This window comes from Danio rerio, chromosome 7, assembly GCF_052040795.2.
Source record: "Danio rerio strain M-AB ecotype USA chromosome 7, GRCz13ab, whole genome shotgun sequence".
Taxonomy (NCBI): domain Eukaryota; kingdom Metazoa; phylum Chordata; class Actinopteri; order Cypriniformes; family Danionidae; genus Danio; species Danio rerio.
In genome coordinates this window covers 25,154,154-25,177,250 of record NC_141027.1, presented here as the reverse complement: position 1 = coordinate 25,177,250, position 23,097 = coordinate 25,154,154, and the positions used below count along the sequence as shown (strand labels likewise).

The 23,097-nt window shown below is 36.1% G+C and overlaps 4 protein-coding genes across 23 annotated transcripts in view; 2 read left to right on the top strand and 2 right to left on the bottom strand.

Moving 5' to 3' along the window:
* exoc6b (exocyst complex component 6B) overlaps positions 1 to 3,403 on the bottom strand; it is a 144,493-nt gene extending 141,090 nt beyond the window's left edge. For 6 of the 7 annotated variants that reach the window (XR_015494951.1, XR_015494950.1, XR_015494949.1 and 3 more), the window contains exon 1: positions 3,247 to 3,361. Coding sequence is in view for 4 of the 7 variants with exons in the window: in XM_087260008.1 (XP_087116134.1) it covers positions 3,247 to 3,335 (89 nt within the window). In the remaining 3 variants the exon portion in view is untranslated. 7 annotated transcript variants of the gene reach the window in all.
* Positions 2,935 to 9,623, top strand: badb (BCL2 associated agonist of cell death b). 6 transcript variants are annotated; one of them, XM_087259882.1, is made up of 4 exons: positions 2,935 to 3,472; positions 6,547 to 6,689; positions 6,975 to 7,165; positions 8,811 to 9,623. In XM_087259882.1, the coding sequence occupies exons 2-4, from the start codon at positions 6,554 to 6,556 to the stop codon at positions 8,922 to 8,924; spliced, it is 441 nt and encodes a 146-aa protein (XP_087116008.1). In that variant the 5' UTR covers positions 2,935 to 3,472; positions 6,547 to 6,553; the 3' UTR covers positions 8,925 to 9,623.
* On the bottom strand, positions 9,160 to 12,541 carry zgc:101765. Of its 3 annotated transcripts, none has more exons than XM_087259171.1 (2): positions 12,407 to 12,541; positions 9,160 to 10,919 (listed from the first exon to the last, which is right to left on the bottom strand). In XM_087259171.1, exon 2 carries the CDS (start codon positions 10,850 to 10,852, stop codon positions 9,986 to 9,988), a length of 867 nt encoding a protein of 288 aa, XP_087115297.1. In that variant the 5' UTR covers positions 10,853 to 10,919; positions 12,407 to 12,541; the 3' UTR covers positions 9,160 to 9,985.
* majin (membrane anchored junction protein) lies at positions 12,497 to 21,903 on the top strand. 7 transcript variants are annotated; one of them, XM_087261086.1, is made up of 12 exons: positions 12,554 to 12,687; positions 12,931 to 13,051; positions 13,166 to 13,217; positions 13,300 to 13,375; positions 15,176 to 15,298; positions 15,425 to 15,463; positions 17,335 to 17,363; positions 17,819 to 17,964; positions 18,915 to 18,966; positions 19,265 to 19,316; positions 21,305 to 21,368; positions 21,577 to 21,903. In XM_087261086.1, the coding sequence occupies exons 2-12, from the start codon at positions 12,951 to 12,953 to the stop codon at positions 21,623 to 21,625; spliced, it is 783 nt and encodes a 260-aa protein (XP_087117212.1). In that variant the 5' UTR covers positions 12,554 to 12,687; positions 12,931 to 12,950; the 3' UTR covers positions 21,626 to 21,903. The 7 variants fall into 7 exon arrangements, with proteins under 7 accessions (XP_087117214.1, XP_087117215.1, XP_087117212.1 ...); XM_087261085.1 differs by having other exon boundaries at positions 12,579 to 12,708; XM_087261087.1 differs by lacking the exon at positions 12,554 to 12,687 and adding an exon at positions 12,721 to 12,801.
* The last annotated feature ends 1,194 nt before the right edge of the window (positions 21,904 to 23,097 follow it).

The window sequence follows — 23,097 nt, the reverse complement described above, 5'->3', positions numbered from 1 at the left end:
GTTCACAGATACAAGTCAACCACATGCATGGAAAAAAGAGTGCAGCCTTAAATCTATTAAGTAAAGTTTTTTTTTTTATTTGCACATTTGTTTATTTTTTAAACAGTGACAACTTTTGACACAGTCTCTATATTGTTTATTACACTACTTTGAATATTTGATCTAAAATTGCATGTTAATATGACCTCAAAAAACATTTGCATTGGCTGCGATTTCACTAGTTAGAGTTTGCAAAGAACTTTTTTCTGAAAGTATATTGTTAAGGAAATTTTTGATAAACGAATAGATGTGAATGTGCGAATAAAGAAAAAATTACTTCACCTCAATCTTAAACTTTATTTATATACCACATTTCATATACAGTGGCAATTCAAAGTGCTTTACATAAATATGAAATAAAAAGACAAGTATAAGAAAATAAAAACAAATAATAAAACTTATTAGAAACAGATTCAAATGTGTTAAAAACAGGTTATAAAAGAATTTTAAAAAGAAAAGAAAGACATAATACTGCCATCTGTCGGACATAGCACAGTGCTCATTCAGTAAAGGCACAGCTAAACAGATGTGTTTTCAGTCTTGATTAGAATGTGCCTAATGTTGGAGCACATCTGATCATTTCTGGAAGCTGATTCCAGCAGCAGGGGTGCAGTAGCTGAAGGCCTACGCACCCTGCTTTGACTGGACTTTATGGAATTTCTAGTATATATGATCCTAGTGATCTGTTTGTTTGTATTCAGTCTGTAATGTATGGAGGTCATAGGCCATTTAGTGATTTATAGACAAGTAAAATCTATTCTGAATGTAACTGGGAGCCAGTGTAAGAAGCTGAGGAAAGGTGTGATGTGCTCTGATTTTCTGGTTCTGCTCAGACTCCTGGCCACAGCGTTCTGGATGAGCTGCAACTGTCTGACTGTCTTTTTAGGAAGGCCAGTGAGGAGTCCATTACAGTAATCCACCCTGCTGCTGATAAAAGCATGAACAAGTTTCTCTAAGTCTTCACTGAAAATATCTCATTTTTGCAATTTTTTTGAGATGATAGATGATAGTAGTTTGACATGACTACTGAAGCTCAGATCTGACTCCAGTATAACACCAAGATTCTTGACCTTGTTTTTTTTTATGACCCTAAGAGCCAAAGTACGCATTCACCTTCAGAACCTCATCTCTGTTCCCAAACGCAATGGTCATTATAGTGCTGACTACTTACTTTATAGTGCTGAAGAATGGCACATTACACTTTCTACATTATGGGACCACTCTCAAGATGTTGTGCATCTTGTTATTCAAACTTCCCAGCTTTATTTGAGATATAATAATGCGTTGACGTATAATCTGATGTCATACTGCTAAAAATAGCTCTGAATGAATAAATAAATAATGCAGTAAAAGATCAACAAAAGCTGAATCAGCTAACCTAAAACACTACTGGCTAATTGATTCCGTTTAAACTCTCATAAACACATCCTTTCCAAAAATGTCAAAGGTTTCTGCCAGATACCTGATAACCTTTAACTGAAATCTGTGGTGAGCAAATGTAGTTCAGTCTGGTTAAAAGTTTTAAATCCACTAAAGCTATCTATGCTGATTTGTTGACAACAAACAACAGAACAGTCTTAGTTAACATTTCTTTAAAGTTTATTTATGTGCTTTTTGCATTTTATAAAACTACAACAAAATAATATAGAAGAAAAATAACCAATATAATAAATACATACACTGTAAAACATTATATGATCAATTAGTCATGACAACATTGTTTTTAGCTCATTGCCACTTGATAAATTATGTTAAATATGTTCTAACTTAATTTTAGAAGTTACACAAACAGTTTTAAGTCAGTTTAATATAATACAAGTTCAACTGACTAATAAGGTTAATCTAATTTAGCTTACAAATTCAAGGCAACCCGGAATTTTTACGATGTATTTAATACAATACATAAAAACACTAACCCATGACAGAACAACCGAACAACAGAACACAGAAGTACAAATGCACATGAAAGCAAAATATAATTTAGTTAGTCAGGTAATGCATGAATAAAAGTGAATCATAAATATAATTATAAAGTAACATTGTTTTCATATTACCAGAAAAATACATTATTCTGACTATAGTGTTATTGTCAAATATTAGTTCGACCACATTGTTAAAACATTATAGCTTATGAATAGTGAATATCAATTACACTCAAACTTCAATAACTATTTAATCGACAGGGGTCACTGCTTATGCTTGCATTTCTTCCAATGCATTGAGGTGTTCTAATATCTGTCGCCTTGTTTTGTTCATTATTGATTCATCTCATATCATGATATATCTATGCGTGTAATGTGTGTATTACTGTATGCTTCCCTACGGTATACCACAGTCACCCTTTGTCCGTGTGTGTGTTTATATGTTAAGCACTGTTGTTTAAAATCTTCATGTTTTTATTTCTTACATTGCTCATTTAAGTTAAAATTATTAAATTTTGTTTCTATTCTTTTATTTTCATATTTTACTGTAGTTTTTATTTGTCCTCCTATGTCAAGCTTTCGCAATATTTTCAGTCATGCCAATAAAGCAATTTTGAAATGAATTGAATAGAATTTTTCCCAACCTCTCCAAAGCAAGCATGTTTACCAGATCTCCATACCAAATTAGGTACATATTCAGTTTTCCAATGATCCTTTAGGCAATTACCATACCAAATAGCATGGCTTGTCTTTCATATTTATTAAACATCTCTACGTTATTAAATATCCCAAGAACAGCTGTAAATGGACATGGTTCAAGATTTTCTTAGTGATCAACTTTCAACTCTCATAACTATTATTAAAGTCCAATCAAAACGAATGAGTCATGAAGCTCTGACGCAGAGAAATACATTTGGACCAAAAAACGCCAATGTTATGAGAACATAAAAGCCTGCGTTACTTCCTTACATACAATGGACAGCAACAGCACAACTCTGCGTTCATATTTCTTTTGGTTTGTTTGGTTGTTCCTTATTCATTATTCTCCAATATCCGCCTGCTCCCCAGGAGCCATGCAGGCAGTCGCGTGAGAGGAATACTAACTAAAACTTTCTCTAAACCGCTACTAAGCACCTACTTCACCAGCCTGACAACCTGAATGGAAGATTTCCTGGCAATCTCTGGAGTGAGAAGTTGAGAGAACAAGGAGAACAGCGTCTCCGGGCGCCTTTGAGCCAAAATGTCACAGCACAGCCCGAACCCGGTACATTAGACGAAGACTTACCGGAGTGTTGGGCCGATGCAGTTGGTGTCTGTGCTCTCAATCTCCCGCAAGATTCGCTCATGCTCCGCCGCGATCTCCGCGCTCGCCATCTTCCATATCCTCGCGAAGCGCACACAACACACACACAGCGCCCAGAGTGAGAGAGGGGGAAAATCCTGGAGCTTTTACTTCCGGTATAACTGCTGAACAACTGATTACAGAGGAATAAGTTTCAGAGTTAACAAAGGTAAACTGGATTTGCTAGTACAACTTTTATGAGTATATGTTGATGACACATTTTTCATTTTAAAAAAAGTTTTACATTTTGATTGTATTGGGTAAAAAAATATATAAACAAAGAAACAAAAATGATGCGAGTTAATGAAGAAAATATGTGTTTATATTTGTAAATTAAAATATTTTACTGTGAGAGAATATTTATGCTATTTATTTAACCTGAAAACCACCCGCAAAAAGCAAAACACAAACCCTGCATTGCAAAACAGCGACATCTAGCGGTTCGTGTACCATGATAAATACCGTTCATTCTGGGCATTTAATAAATAAATAATAATTATTGCATTATCACTACCATTCTAGTAAAATCTAAAAGCAAAGCAATGCAGTAATCAATGCCAATTTAAAAAATCCACCATTCATAATGAACTCAGCTGGAAGACAAAAGCTAAATAATAAAATAACTTCAACTCATCAATATTTCATTTGCATGCATTCATTTATTTGGTAGCCATGTAGCTAGTGGGGCAATGCTAATCATCCATTATTTATTAGCACTGCAGGGTAAACATACATGTTTTGTACGTATTACAAACTACATGACTAAACTTGTAGTCAGAAAAAAAATACACTGGTTTTGGGTGATGTATTCTAAACACTTTTAAGGTTGCGGCCCTCCAGGAATTAAGATTGGCATCCCTTTATTAATCTGGGGACACCACAGCAGAATGAACCGCCAACTTATCCAGCAAATGTTTTACGCAGCGGATGCCCTTCCAGCTGCAACCCCATTACCCATTTCACCTATAGCGCATGTCTTTAGACTTGTGGGGAAAACCGGAGCACCCGGAGGAAACCCACACCAATACAGGGAGAACATGCACACTCCACACAGAAATGCCAACTGCGAACGAGCGACCATCTTGCTGTGAGGCGACAGCACTACCCACTGCGCCACCCTATTTTAAAAAAAAATATGTACAAAGTAGAATTTTTATTAAAGTAAATTAAATCAAGAAAATTTGAATTATATATCATAATAAATTATGAGCAATTTACTTTCATTGTGTTTGAATTTGTAATCAGTTAATTTAAGCCGTTATCTGACTATTAATGTGTAAAGGATATTTAAACATTAGTCATTTATTGAATGTGGGCATTGAAATGTAACATCATTTTATCACAAGGGTTTTTATTAATCTGGTTACTAAATCCAGAATACTTTGCACTGTTTATTATGAGGTTAAATAAAGATTCCATTTGTTTTAAATAGGCAGGGCAACATTTATTTTTTTTAACGTTGAATTAAAAACATTTGTGTTGTTTGTTTGTTTTAGCAATCTGCTTACTTTTCCCCCTTTGATTTGGTGATTATTTAATTTTGGCACTAAACCTTTTAAAATCCTTATTGCCCCTCTATTCCACATATCACGGTATGTTGCCAGATTGAGTTGTTTTGAATTTGATTGTGGGGGAAAAAAAGGCATGGGCGACTTGTCAAAAATGTGGGCAGTTTTGAATCGTAAATTTTATATGCAACTAATTTAACAAAACATAACTGTGTGCTCCTATTCCATTCAGTTAGTATTGACCAGTGCAAAGCGCAAACCGCGTGGGCCCAACCGCAGGAAAATATTCTAGTATTATCTCCACAGTATGGGTAAGAGGGGTATGTTAACTAGTTATGTAATTAGGTTAATTTCGATTTAAACAAATCCAAATTAAATAAAATAGTAATCTAATATTTTGGGCTTTTTGCGTTTGGGCGGGTTTTGGACAGCTAAGTTATTGGGCTGGGAAAAGTCACCTATATCTGGCAACACTGACGTTATACTGTCAGTAAGGAAGGCAGCAGAAATACAAACACAGCCAGTCCTCCAAACATTGGGACACAGATCACCCGGAAGACTGCACGCAAGACGGTAGGTAACTCGATAGTTGAAAATATCTATAATTGAATAAAACAAAAAAAAAAAAATAGACGCTAAAAGCATTACAACTCAGGACTGAAAACTTAAAAAGTAAATTACCTGTTGCGTTTCGCTGCTATAACTTCATTTTACGATCCTCAAAGTTGTAAACAGAAGTTTCCTGTTGATTTTAGTTTTTGAATTTGAACGTGTAATTAATGTAATAAATGTTAAGGTTGTCATGCCACCATACAAAGATCGACGAGCATATTCAGCTTTTAGCGTGTTTGGTTTGTTGTCGGTCAGGTGTAAATAAAGCAGGTTAGTAGTTTTAATAAAAACCATCTGTGCCACTTTACATTACAGCGTTAAACCAGTGCGAAACTGAATTTAGACCACCGTAACGTTTTCTTGGTGGTTCACGAAGCTCCACAGAAACGTGTTGCTTGTATTAATCTATTGCTATGCTTGGCACATCTTTACTAGCGAATTAAAGGGATAGTTCACCCAAAACTGAAAATTCAGTCATTTTCTCACCCTTCACTTGTCGCAAAGCTGTTTGAGTTTCTTTCTTCTGTTGAACACAAAAGAAGATATTTTGAAAAATGCTTAAACCTGTAACCATGGACTTCCATAGTATTTTTCAATGGTTACAGTTTCAAACAATTTTCAAAATAACTTATTTTGCATTCAAAAGGGGAAAAACAACTCATAAAGGTTTGAAGTCACTTGAGGCCAAGTAAATAAGAGTACATTGTCATTTTTGCGTTAACTATCCCTTTAAGATTTCAAATTCTTTGAGGACAACCAGTTTCGTAACGCCTTGGCTTATAATATTAGTTTAGTAGCCAATGACTCAATTTACTTGAATGGGTAAATCACCCTAAAATGAAAATCTACTCACCATATACTCAGTGGTTTCTGATTTCAAACTTGCATTTCCTTCTACTGATTAAAAACAAAAATAAAATATTTTGAAGAATGTTGAAAACAGTTAACCATAGACAAAAATAAAAAACATTATGGTAATCGATGGCTACCAGTTTTCAACATTTTTCATAATGTCTTAAAAAAAGGAAGAAACTCAAACAGGTGGAGGCTGAGTAATGGGGTGAACTGTCTCTTTAAACTTAGACATGATTACATTCTAATGCAACTGCTTTTTTTCTTTCAGTTCAATCATGGCACATATGTTTAATATCTCTGATGATTCAGAGACAGAAACAATGGAAGACAGTGAAGACTCAAGCCTGGATAAACACAAGAGTGGGTCGGCACAGAAAAAGCAGCACCTCACTGTTCCTGATAGGCTGAAAGGTGAGTGAGTCTCAAGGGCTTGTGGGATAGTTACAAGTACACACGTCATTTTTCTTGTATCCTGGAGACACACAGCACTTCTAACCACAATTACAAGACATCAGGCTATTGCAAAGTGTGATGCATTGCTCAAAAGGGACTCAAATCAGAGTAATATCTCCTATGGATAATCTCTGTACTTTCATTGGTTTGATCTTTTAAATCCAAATGAATCATTTAAAATGATTTAATACTTGCAGTGTATTCTACTGTGAGGTTTGATCTGAACATTTAATATCATTGTAGGAGAGCAACTGGGCAGACAGAGGAACCTCTCGATGAATGAGGAGGACTTGCTGGAAACTGGAGTTGCAGAAGATCCTCATATGCTTGGGGATCCTTTCAGGCCGAGATCCCGCTCAGCTCCTCCTGCTTTGTGGGCAGCTAAGAAATACGGCCAACAGCTGAGAAGAATGAGTGATGAGTTTGATAAAGGGGTGAGAAACTATTATTTGGTGCCATAAAAGGAGCAGAGGAAGGTTTGAATTATGAAAGGAATATGCTCAAGGTCCATTTAGGGATACTCATTTTGGTTAATTTTGATAACCAACAACTGCCACTCATTAACTGAATATTAACGGTTAACTGGTCAGATTAGCATTAAGTTTTATTTGATAATAAAAAATAATTGAGGTGTCTGTTTTGTGTCTGACACAAAATACTGATTTGTTTTAACGCGGGAACAATAGCATACAGAACATCAGAACAGCACATCTTCAAGCACCTGCAGCGTTTCCAACAGCATAGAAAAACAGAACTAAATAAAAAGATTAAAATAAATAGTCCTGCCCTAAATATTTTTCATCTAAATAACTAGTTTAGATTACAAAATGAAAACAATGACTGAATTTAATGATATGTTTATTTTTTCCCGTCAATTAAAAATAGCAAGTTACCTCAAATCGATCGCTCCAAAGAAAATAAGCATTTAATCAATGGAAACCCTACCTGTTTTTATTTGATTGAGGACTGAAAAAGATGCAACTGACATAACACGCTTTTTCTGGTCAGAATTTACTTTTTTTTTCAACTGCAAGCACACAGCGTGCAACGACAAAAATGCAGGGCACCGCAAAACGTTCGCAGCCATTTGTAAACCGTTCAAAAGATGTCCCTCTCAACGCAAAAAGCGCATTCTCTGTGATCAGCCCCTTATGCAGATAAAGTTTTAAAATTAATAAAATAATATTTTTTAATAATTTAACTGATACCATTAATCGGTTAAAAATGCACATTTTTAGTTAAAAGTTAATCGGTTATTATCAGCATCTCTAGTTTTATTGTAGCAATCGTTCACTTAAAGTTGCATATTAAGTAATCAATTTGCTTACTCTGGTGTTGCTCCATTGCCATATTACACCTTTCTTTAGATTTCAGACCAAAAAAATAAAACATTTTTAAGAAGATTTAGTCTAGCTTTTTATGAGGCGAGTTGTTAGCCCAACCCTGGTTAGCCCAGTTGTTAGCCCAATCTGGAGGACCAGGACATACATACAAGAATACATGCATGCATGCACTACAGACAATTTAGCTTTCCCAGTTCACCCATACCGCATGTCTTTGGACTGTGGGGGAAACCGGAGCATCCGAAGGAAACCCACGCAAACATGGGGAGAACATGCAAACTCCACACAGAAATGCCAAATGACCCAGCCGGGGCTCAAACCAGCTACCTTCTTGCTGTGAAGTGACAGCACTGTGCCACCCATGTTAAAAGTGTCATGAATAAATTTTGGTTTATTTTAGCCAAACTGCATCTTGTAAGTGTGCTCCAGAATGTGTGAATTATACAGCACATTGCATATGACATTTCTCTGATACTTTTTATTTTTAAACAATGCTGATTGCTTTTCACTGCCCATATATATATATATATATATATATATATATATATATATATATATATATATATATATATATATATATATATATAGACAATGACACTTTAAATTTTCCTTTTGTAGTCAAAAATATATTCTTTGTGTGAATTGAAGCTTTTAAAATAGTAAACATGCTCGTTAATATATATTTGTTTAGATAAAATTGAGAATTAATATGTTTTTTTTTTTTATCTTTTAGCAGATGAAGAGAGTAAAAAGTGCAGGAACTGCGCGTCAGATGAGTCAATCGCCCAGCTGGTTGGCATTTCTTTGGAGTCACAAAGAGTCTGATGCGGAGTCGCGCCCCGCAGAGTGACTGACAGTGAATGACTGATGGATGAAGACAGAAAAGAGAACTACTGTACATAACAATTGATGGCAGAAAATAAGGGTGCTCTGCTTTGAACAGAAGACATAATTCCACTGACTGGTTCTAAAGTCAGGAGCTGCACTGGGACCCTTGACTATTGAATAAGGCATGATCTGTTTCTCACTGGCAAGTGCAATGGCCACGAAGACAACAAAATGGATTTCCTCAAGCTCTGGGATTATTATGCAGTAAATTTTATAAATGCGAATGTAATCTTGCGCAAAGCACAGACTTTCTTTCAATCTGCCGTATCGGTTTTAAGATGAAATATGTTCCAACACATAAACATTAAAAACATTGGATATCATATCTAACCGTATTTTAGACAGTCAGCTGTACAAAATCTGGTTTTACTGTGAAGGACCTTTGGACTCTTCAAAGGCCCAGAGTTATCGTCATCTCAGAGTCATAAAATGTCTTGGAATTGTCCACACAAACAACAACACCAATAAGCACAAGAGCCCAGACACAAAGATGGGTAAATACCCTAGACAGCAGGAACAGGGGACACCATCGTTGCTGGTATTACTTGAATATGACAGATTTTAAATGCCTTGTAACTTTATGAAGACAATTATTTTACTGTGATGTAATTTTTTTTTATTGTTTGTAACCAATATATTCTAATAAAAACCTAATAAACTACTTTCAGCATTGTTTGTTATTCTCATAAATGTAAAGTCCACACACTGTTCTTCATGTTGATAGTACATAGCAGTGTCTATTAAAATGCCTTTGCTCACTTGTGTATTAGTCAAATTCCAGTAAATTGTTCTGGCATAGAAGCAAATGTAAACAGAGCCTAAACCTGAGCATACAGCTTTGACATTTCAGAGTAGTCCAGTTAAGTGGATTCTGTATTGCAAGTTGTTAATGGAGAAGTTGCTTCCAAATCTGATTTAAGCAAGAGTTACAGTACCAAGCTAATCATAAAATGTGGGTTATGTTGTGGGCTATAAATCAGAAATTGGAGGAATTCCTCAGAATTTGTAAATCAATTCTCTCAATTAAGAAACTTGTGTGGGATCCCAGCAGAATTTCTCCCCACAGTCAAGAGCGGAGAGCCTTTCCATGTCCTCCTCGCTAATCTCAAAGTCAAACAGACGCCCATTCTCCTTCACGCGTTCTGGCTGAGATGATTTCGGCAGAACAGCAATGCTCTGTTGTACAGCCCACCTCAGCAACACTTGGGCTGGTGTCCTACCGCACTCTTTAGCAATTTCCAGAACAACAGGGTTTGACAGAAGAAGCCCAGTTCCAAGGGATGAATATGCCTGAAAACACACCCCTCTAATCTTGCAAAGACCCCTCAGGTCATTTTGGAGCAGCTTTGGGTGAAACTCAACCTGAAGAACTGCCGGGGGGACTTTACAGCTCTTTAACAGCTCCTGCATGTGCTCTACTGTGTAATTAGACACTCCAATGGCCCGAAATTTGCCCTCAGAATAGAACTCCTCTAAAACTCTCCAGCTTTGAGCACGGTTTTCAGGATTTCGTTTATCCCCGACGGGCAGCCCCTGGGTGCCTGGCCAGTGAATAAGATATAGGTCAATGTAGCCCAGTCCCAACTGCTCCAGGCTCTTCTGGCATCCATTCCTGGCTTTGGAGCCTTGATCTTTAGGACCCAGTTTACTAGTAATGAAAACATCTTCTCGTGAGAGGCCATGCTTGGGCAGCAGGCAACGGAGGGCATGACCTAGATGTGCCTCATTACGATACACTGCAGCAGTGTCAAAGGCACGATAACCGGCCTTTAAAGCAGCGTCCACAGCACTGTAAGTGTCTTCTTGACCCTGCAAACGGAAAGTGCCCAATCCCAACAGAGGCATCTGAATATCATTGTTGAGCAGTACAGATGGTTGAGGGTCAGTCATTATGAGAGAAGCAGGAAAGCTTTGGAGACTGTGGAAACTCTAGTGCAGGGGTGCCCAAACCTTTTTCCTATAAAGGGCAAAAAAGCAAACTAGATTGAGGACTGTGGGCGTGCATATATTAAATTTGCCTTGGGTAATTTCCTAATTTTCCTGTAATATTTAACAATAACTAGAAAAAAAAAACTCTACTAATGCAGTATCACTTTTAAGATTTTATAATTAACTTTTTTATAATGAACAGTAAAACATAAACAATCCCATTCATAACACAATGGAGTTCAATGCAGAATACACTAATCAAACTGCTCCTGCCTTTAACTTGATTTGCCTGCAGATGTCTTGTGCGTTGTCCTCTACATGTTAAGAGACCCTATTTACATTTTAGAAGTCTGATTTATTTACAACATTTAAATGAATTCTGATTGAAACCTTTAATTGTAGTTCTTTGTTTTATTGCTGAGCTACAAAAAACAAACAAAAGGTTACGTTCAATGTAAAAATGGCAATCTCTGCCAAAGGCAGTTGCCCATCATGAATGGATAGTGGGTCAAATCAAAGATTACCATGCATGGGCCAACTTTGGCCATCTCTGCTCTAGTGCATGAAGATGTATAATGATGAAACAAAGGCTTTAGATTAAATAAAGATAATTTAATTAAAATAAAGGTAAAACATGCATATTGCCTAAAATTGTGGAAAGAGAAATTATGCAAGGTGAAGTAACAAAACATATCCACTCGAATTAAGAATGGATTGAAGAATAAACAGGGTGTCTGCTGGGTCACGCTCTGTGTCAGCCTTTTTAATTTAATAAATTTGTATTTTTGGAGCCTTGGTGTTGCCACCTTTGATTTACATTTAATTTGTCTGCTGGGTCTTAAAATGTCTAAAATGTAGTTTTTTGTATTTTAAATATTGTGCTGTAGGTCTGAAATCATTTTCAACAGATCTTAATTTAGCTTTTTCCTAGTAATGCTACTCATTCGGGCCGACTTTCATCCAATCACCAACGATACATCTTAGTAAAACCTTATTTTTTTTATTTATACGTTTTTTATTGCCAATAAATACAATTCACAACAACTGTTACAGCAACTGTCCCATTAAATTCCTTTATCAGGGTGTGTTTAAATCTGTATAAGTCTAAAATGTAATTCTTGATGGTATAAAATGGTCTTAAAAGTCTTAAATTTGACTTAATGAAGCCTGCAGAAAACCTGGATAAACAAGCATATTTTAATTAGTGTATGAAAACTAAAGTACATAAATAAAATAAGAAAATGTTTGTTAGAATATGCAAACTAATGCAGATCACCTGCAATCACTTGCAAGTACATGAAAACAAAATGCAACACATCACTGCAATAAATGGTCTAACGTTACAATTAAATGGAGGGGGAAGAGATAGAATGAGAGCATTTATATTCAGAGACATAAACTCACCATGCAGGCTTTCTGGAAATGAAAAGACAAACAGTCAGCATACGACTTCAAAACGGTCAAGGTCCAGTGATCTGTTCTGTAAATAACAATGTTAATTTATCTATGTTCTACCTGAAATATGTAGAAGATAAACTTTGCGATACAGTCAGTCTTATCAATGTCAGCGGCAGGTTTACAACACGCTCAACCTAACTAGATCATGTGACAATAAAAGGGCGGAACACATTTGCGTGAGGTCAGAGGAACTCTCATCACCAGCGGTAACGCGCTTTAATGGATAGGACACTTGACCAATCAGAGTTTGTTGTCTTAATCTGAGGGCGGAGCGGGACATTTGACTGAAATATTCGCGCTCTAACATACAGCCAGCGTAGAATACTTGAGTCATTACGGTAATTTACACTTACATCTGGGTAAGGTTATTCATTAACCATGTCCTTTCCATTTAGTGACGTTAATTAAACTAAACGTTTTTAAATTGGTTTCATAATTTACAGAGATTTGCGGTATTGGTAATTTGTTCCAACTAGCTACAGTTGTTTAGCATTCTTGAATTCTGTAAACTATTATTTTATTTCTGTAAACTGTTTTAGTTCCATAATGTATATTTTTCGAATTTTTGCATTTTTTTCCAGTGGAGCATTTGTTATTAACTATGGCAATCCAGGCTTTTACCTTCCCTTTACCCGAGACCAGGTTTTTCCTGGCTGAACAACGTGTTTTCAAATTCAAGATAAGACGAGGAGACATGAGCAGGCAAGACCATGCAAGTTTATATGACTTGTTTAAAATACAAAGTATGCTGTCTTATTCTGATTATAACTTTATATACAAAAAAAATCAATGTCAGCTTTGGATATTGTCTTGCAGCATTGATGAGGAGGACATGCTGGATGGGGCGCTAGTCAGTGAGGAGCTGGAGGTTATCAGGACCTGGATTATCATTTTGGATTTGACTTAGTAAACGTTGGGAAGATTTAATTGGTGTGATTTTTGTTTTGCAGAATGCTGTGCGGGCGGTTTTGGCAAACTTAGATGATCTTCATCCTTTCACAACTCAAAATTTCAACATTTTTCCTTGTAAGCTTTTCTTAATATAAGTGAAAGGGACAGTCTGCCCAATGTGACAAATCTGTCATCATTTATTCACTCATATTGTTCCAAACCAAAATTACTTTAGTTCTTCTGAGTAACACAAAAGAAGATATTTTTTTTATTATCAGCTTTAGTTACCCTTGAATAGACAAAGACAGAACTTTTTTTATTAACATAATCTATATCTACCAGACAATAGAGTGCCATAGATGTTTGGATAACCAGATGGTCAGTAAATGGTGACAAATTAAGTAAAGATATGGGTAAAATCCTGTTACATTGTCATTCAGTAAAACGGTTATGTAGAAAAAGAAACATTCTTATTAATATATTTACTAAGTACGTATTCAAATATAGAATGGCAACACAGTGGCTCAGTGGTAAGCACTGTCACCTCACAGCAAGAAGGTCGCTGATTTGAGTTTCGGCTGGGTCAGTTGGCATTTCTGTGTGGAGTTTGCATGTTATCCCAGTGTTTGTGTAGGTTTCCTCCGGGTGCTCCGTTTTCCCCTACAATCCAAAAACATGCAGTATGGGTGAATTGAATAAACTAAATTGGCCGTAGTGTATGTGTGTGAATAAGTGTGTATGGATGTTTCCCAGTACTGGCTTGCTGCTGGAAGGGCATCCGCTGTGTAATGCATATGCTCGATAAGTTAACGGTTCATTCCACTGTGGCGACCCTTGATGAATTAAGGGACTAAGCCGAAGGAAAATGAATAAATGAATGAATAAAATATACAAAATAAGGTCATTATTCATTCATTTTCTTTTTCGGCTTAGTCCCTTTAATAATCTGGGGTCACCACAGTGGAATAAACTGCCAAATTATCCCTTCCAATTCAACTATGCCCTTCCAGCTGCAACCCATCACTGGGAAACACCCATACACTCATTTATACACATACACTACGGACAATTTAGCTTACCCAATTCACTTATAGCGCATGTCTTTGGACTGTGGGGGAAACCGGAGCACCCGGAGGAAACCCATGCGAACATGGGGAGAACATACAAACTTCAAGGTCATGGTTTAAATTCTTATATTCATTTTAAATAACTGAAAATGTTTTGCTGACAAATGAGTACAACCTAGTGGTCTGAAGGATAATGGCAATGTTAGTTTTAAAATAACAAGGAGTATGAGGACTAGGGCTAAACAATGTTTCATTTGAGCATCGATATCGCAATGTGTGTATCTGCAATAGTCACATTGAAATAATTTATACAATGATGACCAAGTTATTTTATGTTTGATTGTTAAATTTCTGTACCTGAAGACTCCCCAGGAAACCACATAGCACTGTTTATTATTGGATTTTTTTTTTGCTCTGTCGTATATTTATATTTGCTTGTAATTTATATTTTATGCACTGCATAGAAAAGAACTTGTCACCCTAGTCAATCTAATTTATAATTAGATAATTTAAAATTTCCAAATAGAGAAATTCAATTAATCTGAAGAATTTATATTCATATTGAAGCAAAACAAAGTATCGCAATGTCAGATTTTTCCAATATCGTGCAGCTCTAAATACTCAGCACTGTGCTCCTTAAATACCAGTTTATTATGTCATCAAATCATTTGTGTCCTTAATATGCTTGTCAATGTGTATTTGTTAAGATATATTAAATGGTGTTACACGAAGACATGTTTTATCAAGTGTCTTCTGTAAAAATAAAAAAGCATCATAGTCATTTTATTGCTCAGAAATGGCTAATGTTAAAAAAATATGTCGTATCACAATTTTATTGTTTTGATATCTTGATATCTTTGTCCCACAGACAAAAGGAAATGGGAACAAGTGTCCAAAATGAGGTTTACGAAAGAGGGTCAAGACCTTATTCCATATCCCTTCCTGATAACACTGTATGTGGAGTATCGTGAACCAGCCTTTCAACACACAGGTGGGAGCCCTCTCTACTACACTTCTATACTACACTAAACCATCTCTTCACTACAATACATACTTGAAAAGGTTTGTTCATCCAATAAGTGAAAATCTGTTAATAATTATCCTGTTGTTGTTTCAGTTCCAGGAGATTTTCATTCATCTTCTGAACACAGATTGAGTAATTTCAGATGGAATCTGAGAGCTCCCTTATCCTCCATAGACAACAACTGTCCAGAAAAGATGCCAAAACATTGTCAAAACATTTCATGTGACTTCAGTGGTTCAACTTTAATCTTATGTAGCTCGAAGTTTTATGCACCAGAAATACTGTTTAAAAAAAATACTTTGTTCATCTGTCTTCAGCATGAGATTAGGGCTGTGTGATTAATCGAAATCAAATCACAATCGAAATTTGAAATGTTTCTAATTGCGATTAGCTAAATCGCAAAAGGCTGTGGTATGAAATATACATATGTATTATTTAATTTCCCCCACCCAGAGCAAATGCATGACTGCTGTCTGGGATAGTCTCACTAGCCAATTGAGTGAGCACACTTTCGGTCTGCCCAATCAGATTTGCGCAACCGAACTATGTGGAACGCCCACAATAAAAACAAATAATAAAGCGCGGACAAAGTCACAGACATCAAACAAAAACAGTTAATTTTGTAAGAGCGGTCACAGAATTGTTGCCACGGCTTATAGATTATTGAGCTGAAGCTTGACTACAAAATTAAATCGCGAATCAATTTGTAATTGTAATATTCTTTAGAACAATCACAATTAGATATTTTACCTGCTTCGCCCAGCCCTAGTATTACATTCAATACGACGCTTGTGTTTTGCACTGCAGACTATAATCCGCTTGTGAAGTCATGATGTATGAAATACTGTTTCTGGGTGCCGCCACTTGGTTATATATATATATATACACACAGTTGAAGTCAGAATTATTAGCCCCCCCCTAATTATTAGACCGCTTGTTTGTTTTTTCCCCAAATTTCTGTTTAACTGGGAGAAGATTTGTTTAACACATTTCTAAACATAATAGTTTTAATAACTCATTTCTAATAACGGATTTATTTTATCTTTGCTATAATGACAGTAAAAAAAAGTTGACTAGATATTTTTCAAGACACTTCTATACAGCTTAAAGTGACATTTAAAGGTTTAACTAGGTTAATTAGGTTAACTAGGCAGGTTAGGATAATTAGGCAAGTTATTGTATAACAGTAGATTGTTCTGTAGATTATCGAGAAAAAAATAGCTTAAAGGGGCTAATAATTTTATCCCTAAAATGGCTTCAAAAAATTAATAACTGCTTTTATTCTAGCCGCAACAAAACAAATAAGACTTTTTCTACAAGAAAAAATATCATCAGACATACTGTGAAAATTTCCTTGCTCTGTTAAAAATCATTTGGAAAATATAAAAAAAAAAAAAAAAAAGAAAAAATTATAAGGAGGCTAATAATTCTGACTTCAACTGTATGTACTGTATGTATGTATATATATATATATATATATATATATATATATATATACACACACACATACACATACATACATACATACATACATATACATATATATATATATATACATATATATATATACACACACACACACATACATACATACATACATACATGCATATATATATATATATATATATATATATATATATATATATATATATATATATATATATATATATATATATATATTGTGATTTTCAAAAGTATTACATCGCTTTATAAACGTTTATTATTACCATTTGATGAGCCTCCCCGTATAGTTTGTTATAGCACTTGGACCCGGAAGCCACTTCGCATGTCATCACACTTAACAAGCGGATGGCAGTGCATTGTACTGTCTGTAACGAACACACACCTTGACAGGGAGGGATGAGGGAGCTCTATGATTTCAAGTAAATAATGAAGATGAACGTCTCAGGGGACTGAAGAGACATCAGAATGACTCGTTAATAATGCAATTCATGTTTTTGGGTGAACTAATCCTTTAAATAAACTTTATTCTTGTTTAACAGTGACAAACACCAGTGACTGGAACACAGCGGTGAGTATCCTCATTTTTATTTTGTGAAATATTTAGTCCTGTTGAAATTATTTTGTGGTTAATTTCTTAATTGAACATTTCAAGGTGTCAATCATTTTTTAACATCATGTGTTTGCATCTGTCACAAGCTGACTAAATTACGCCAGGCTGATTTCACCAAGTAGGACATGTTCCTGGATTAACATCTATGTTGATCCTGGAACAACATTCCAATCAGCCAATTAGAATTAAGAGATACGTTTGCAGTTTATGTTAAGTTTAGACTTACGGTTAGGTTTAGGCACTTCCACATGATTGTTATCCAACTATTTTTCTCCTCTGATTTTGGGAATAGTTTATAGTTATGGTAGGAATAGGCCTTGATTACATTTTCGAACAAAATGATGTTCCATGATCAACATAGATGTTAATACAAAATCATGACGTGTGACTAAATTAAATGTCAATGCACACAGGAGACATTTCCTACAATGAAAAGAGCACAGTGTGCTTGTGAGCCATTGAAGATGCACCAAACCACTGTGATGGATCCTCCAGAAGAGGGCAATATGAGCCAACACAAGCAGAATAAACTAAGCTCAGAGGATTTTCAGTGCTGTCAGTAAGTTTGGTAGATTGTGTCTTTTATGTATGCCAAATGAGCTAATGACTCGTTCTTAAGTGTCACGTGTCTTTAAGATATTTATGTTTAGATATTACTATTGCAACACATGAAGTCTCGTGTCAGGCTTCCTCAAGGCCTTGCTGGATGCATTGTGCCTCAGAAAAGAAATGCAAATAATATAGCAAATAATATATGCAAATGAGCTACTAATAAGAGTAGACTAATGTGCTCATGACACAGTAAACAGATGCCAGTCATCATTGATGATGAATCCAGGTCATCACTCAACCCATGCAATCGCAAGATAGTGATTCTAAATAAATTACACGGGATTTTTCTGTCAGACAGACACGAAGCAAGAAGACATTTGTGGGAATTTCCAGTTTAAGTGTTGCTTGATAAGATTGTTGAGCCGAGTGAAGAGTTATTGAGTCATATGCAGTAGTTATAAAACTGCCTGAGCACAGGGCGCCATCTCAATGAAGCTGTCACTCAGTCAGCAGGCAGAACATAATAATTTAGCTGTTAAAATAACATCCCATCTCATCCAATTCCTCCGCATAGGCAGAGATGCACAAATCAATAAGCTAGCGGAGAACCCAATTTGACGTGTACTTTTAATCCCGTCATGTCCTCATTTTGTTTGTGATGGGCGATGAGAAAATTATGATGTTGCTTCATTCTGGCGAGGCCTCCAGTAATTCAGTGGAGTTTACACAACTCGCCTGGTGCAGAGTCAGAAATAGATGGCTTTTCACAGGGACTGTGTGTGTGTGTGTGTGTGTGTGCGTGTGTGTGTGTAAGCCCCGGGGCTGATGTTCTTGCAGACGTGCCTCAAACAGGTTGTCTTTTGTTTTTATGTTAAACGTGCTGGAAAAGGGAACAGGAATTGAATATGTCATAAGAAATAGAACAAATAGATCTTTCTCCTTATGTGTCTCTTTCAGGGAGTCCCCTTTTTCGGCCATTGGTGCAGAAGCGATGGTTTGTGGCACTAAGGTTAGTGTATGAATGTGTGTGTTGGGGAGCCAGTTTTTCTCTCCATCACTCACTCACTCACACACACACACACACACACACACACACACACACACTGTCTCAATTGTTAATCATCTTTGATTGCCCCTGCAGGGTGCACAATCTGACATATTAGCTCATTCGGGTGGCATAAATACACTATTATGTTAATTATAGAAGCTGATAAAAATACCTGTTTCAGGTACTTTTTATTTGTGAAACCATCCATCATAGGCAGTTTGATCATTCTCGTGTTTTGGTTTTGTTTTGTTTTCTTTAGATTCATGCTGATTCAGATGCGACTTGTCTACAAGAGCCAGAAGTGTGTGATGGTAAATTGCATATTCAACATGTCAGATTTTCCTACATTCAGTGCTGTTATTAGTCATCAAAGCACTGCTTTTTTTGTTTTTGTAGAATGAAATAATTGATTCAAATAATTCAAACAATATAATCACAAACTACAAAAAGAAAATATGATTTTATGAAAATGCTGATGTCATGCATATTGGCTGTTCGATCTAAAGGCATGTGCGAGAACTTGACAACATAACAATGGCAGACTGCAGGACTTTGTTTTGCAACTCAAGATGCCAATGACATTGCACTTACAGTCATTATTGCAGATCCATGTGAACGGGATCATTTTGACAAAAATTATTGTCTGTATGTGAAATTATTCTAAAACACAATTAAAACAGCTCAATTTTTAGTACATAGTAGCTTTTTTGTACATTTATCCAATATAATATTAATTAATAAGTCCTTACATTTATGTTGCATTTTTCTGGACACTCAAAGCGCTTTACAAATTTTTGGGGGGAATCTCCCCATTCACCATCTGTATGCAGCATCCACCTGGATGATGCAACTACCGCCATTTTGCGCCAGACCGCAGACAACACATCAGCTTATTGGTAGAGAGGAGACAGGGTGATGAAGCAAATTATGATTTGGGGATAGTTAGGAGGGCATGATGGACAAAGGCCAGTGGGAATTTTTGGCCAGGATGCCAGGTTTAAAGCCTTACTCTTTTTTTTTTTCATCCTGGAACTTTTAATGACAACAGCAAGTCAGGACCTCGGTTTAACATCACATCTGAAAGAGGGCACTCACTGATCAGTATAGAGTCCCCATCAATATATCGTAGCGTTAGGATCCACACAGACTGCAGATTGAAATACACAAAGTTCAGTCTTACATCCTTTCCTTCTATGTTCAGACTTTGCAAGTTTGGACTTTATAACGTCATTTGCATCCCCCTGGCTACATCATCTTAACAATAAAATGAAAACATGATATAAGGAACTGCCTATTTTCATTTTGATATTTAACAGACACCATAAATGTTAAGATATCGTGTAGTTAAATATTTATCTGACCGTCATCGTCACTGTATTTTGTTTTTATAAAACGGAGCCTGTAACATTACTACCTCCTTTCATTTTCATTAAAAATACTAAACTTACCACTCTTTTGTTTAATATCAGTTTTAATAATCAACGATGTCAATCAATAATGCAATAAGTTTATACAATAAAGGAAATAAAGGCAAGCGATCGCTTAATGTGCAGAATCAGTCTATGTAGTTACAAAAATTAATATATAACTTATCTTTGCACTCAGCCAAAACACGTTCTCTGAGAACAATAGATTAAAAATACCAATGAGTCGTTAGATAGAGACATTAAATGAATTAAATATCATGTTTAATAACTTAGTGAGATGACATTCAACGGTAGATCCTTGATAAAGTGTCCGATGTGCGCTGCTCTCATCTAGGGAGGTGTGCTCAAAGCACCTGCTGACTGCCTAGAGCTCAGACGCACCTATACGCTGCAGCGCATGCCAGACTGTGTGTGTGTGGTCACGTGATGTGCATTTTCAGCAATGTAGTGTGGACTGAGATCTTTTCAGAAACGCTAGATGAAACGCCAGTGTGGACGTGGACTGTTTTTATTCTAAAACGCCATTTTTAAACTAAGACGTATTAGTATAAACGGGGCCTAACACCACTTCTAGCAGCAACCTAGCTTTCCCATGTGGTCTCCTATCCAGGTACTGACCAGTCGCAGCCCTGCTTAACTTCAGTGGGCAACCATTTGAGAGTTACAAAGCGCTAGCTGCCAACTAACATGTGATTTTACACAACATTTGACCAGAAAAAAAAAAAATTTCATGAAAAAATGAAAAGTTTTTCATTGCCAAAGCTTTAGTAGATTTAAAGTGTTTCAGAATTTGTCTTTGAGTAGTTTAAAAATAGTAAGAATTGATTTAATATAATGATTTTAATATGATGTGCTTTTTACATCTTGTTTAGCTGCTCCTAAGAGTCCCGATTCAAACTCAGGACAGAACAGTGGGATCATTGCGAGAATGGCCAGGTAAGAAATCTTTACTGAGATATGATTTAGATTTGCAATTTGTCAATATTGCATCACACCAAATATAATAGTTACAATTATGACTGCTTTCAGTCACTTTACGAATCTGCCCCCTACATACCCCCCACCCCAAAAAAAAGAAATTCAGCCATTAATGTCTATGAACGAGTTCTATGAGTCTGAGTTCCTCTTGATGTTCTTTTCACAGCTCACTGTTTCCCTTCTCTGTGTTCTTCAATAAGAGTTCTGCAAGGTAAAAGGTTCAAACACTAAAAGAGCTCTCACCTGTTTTATCAAAAAAGCAGCAGTTTCGTGCTTCTACAAGACTGAGAAAAGTACCATTTGTTCAATTCTGAAAAACATATCAATAATGGTTCAACCCGTGTTCATTTGCATTGGATGAAAGTGTTTCAAATACATACCAACTGTTGCTTGGTTGAAAAATCCTTTTGTTGCATGTCACTCTCACTAAGCCTGAAATTACATTGTATGTTCTGTCATGTGTGTTCACCTAAATAGAACATGGAGGGTTTTAGTGTGTGCGTGTTTTTGCAGTGTTCACTTAATAGAGTGTGTGTGTGGCAGACCACTCTCAAAAAGGTGAGGTCATCGGCCAAGGCTAAACACGCCTGATCCTCTTGTCTCCCATTGCTTCTGTCTGTCTCTACTAATGATGACAGGATCAAAGGAGAATTAGCTGATACTCTCTTGAATCTGTCAAAGACTTATAACTTTGGGTTCATGACTCAAAAAAAAGCCTAGATTTATCTCTCTTGTGTTTATTTGCAGAGTTTACGTAAAGTCGTAACCTGGAAACCATGATGAATCAGCTTAATACATTAATTAATACATCCGCTTGTACTTTAGGTGTGTATAGCAGCTGCCAAGACAACAGGAGAGGACAAGGTCTCACGTTTTTCACTCGATGGGCTGATTATATTAATATCTCGACCTTTAAACCCCCGTGTCAATCAAGCTCTGAATGTTTTCTAAAAAAAGCCAGCTCTGTATACATCTTAATATCTCTGTATAATTACACTCCATCCTGTGACAAAAGCCGAGGAGACCTGGAGGTATGAATCATGCTGAGCGGGTGAGGGGTGGGGAGGTGGGAGAGAATTATGAATTATGTCATCCATTCCATTTCCAATGACTTAATGAATTGTGCGTGTTGGAAAGTGAATGGGTTATTAGCAGTTTGCAAGTGTAGTCAGCAGCCGGGAATGCATGTTTGAAGAGTTGCATAATTTTCTCTAATGGTTCCTTTTACTCAGCAAGCACAGAAATAACAGACTACTTTTGCATTGTTGCAAAAAAAAAAAAAAAGGCAATTCATTTTCTTTCTTTTTTTTCTATTCTTCAAAAAAAAATAGTAAAAAATATGCATGAAAGTGTTCAAACAAAACCATTGATTATAATAAAAGAACTCCATTAACTTAAGTTGATGTTTTTGGACGGTGGGAGCAAACCGGGGAGCCCGGGGGAAATCCAAGTGAGCATGGGAAGAACGTATAAACTTCGGACGGAAACATCTGCTGGCTTAGTAAGGACCAGAAGTAGTGACGTTCTTGCTGTGAGGCAACAGTGCTAACTATTGGGCCACCGTGCTACCCATCTAGGAAAGGAGGAGAAGGAGGGTGGAAGGGGGGATTCTTTAAAACGAAGATGGCTGTTATATGGAACTTAGGTTATTTATAGTGGCTTAGGAGTCATCTGATTGATAAATCAC

What these genes read in the sequence shown, in the direction of transcription:
- badb (XM_087259880.1), top strand. Translation starts at nt 6,554, where the DNA reads ATGGCACATATGTTTAATATCTCTGATGATTCAGAGACAGAAACAATG. An exon ending in TGTTCCTGATAGGCTGAAAG is followed by an intron (nt 6,690 to 6,974) that starts GTGAGTGAGTCT and finishes ATATCATTGTAG; the next exon opens with GAGAGCAACTGGGCAGACAG. An exon ending in GTGATGAGTTTGATAAAGGG is followed by an intron (nt 7,166 to 8,807) that starts GTGAGAAACTAT and finishes TTTATCTTTTAG; the next exon opens with CAGATGAAGAGAGTAAAAAG.
- zgc:101765 (XM_087259171.1), bottom strand. Translation starts at nt 10,852, where the DNA reads ATGACTGACCCTCAACCATCTGTACTGCTCAACAATGATATTCAGATG.
- majin (XM_087261086.1), top strand. Translation starts at nt 12,951, where the DNA reads ATGGCAATCCAGGCTTTTACCTTCCCTTTACCCGAGACCAGGTTTTTC. An exon ending in CCAGTGACTGGAACACAGCG is followed by an intron (nt 17,364 to 17,818) that starts GTGAGTATCCTC and finishes CAATGCACACAG; the next exon opens with GAGACATTTCCTACAATGAA. An exon ending in GAGGATTTTCAGTGCTGTCA is followed by an intron (nt 17,965 to 18,914) that starts GTAAGTTTGGTA and finishes TGTCTCTTTCAG; the next exon opens with GGAGTCCCCTTTTTCGGCCA.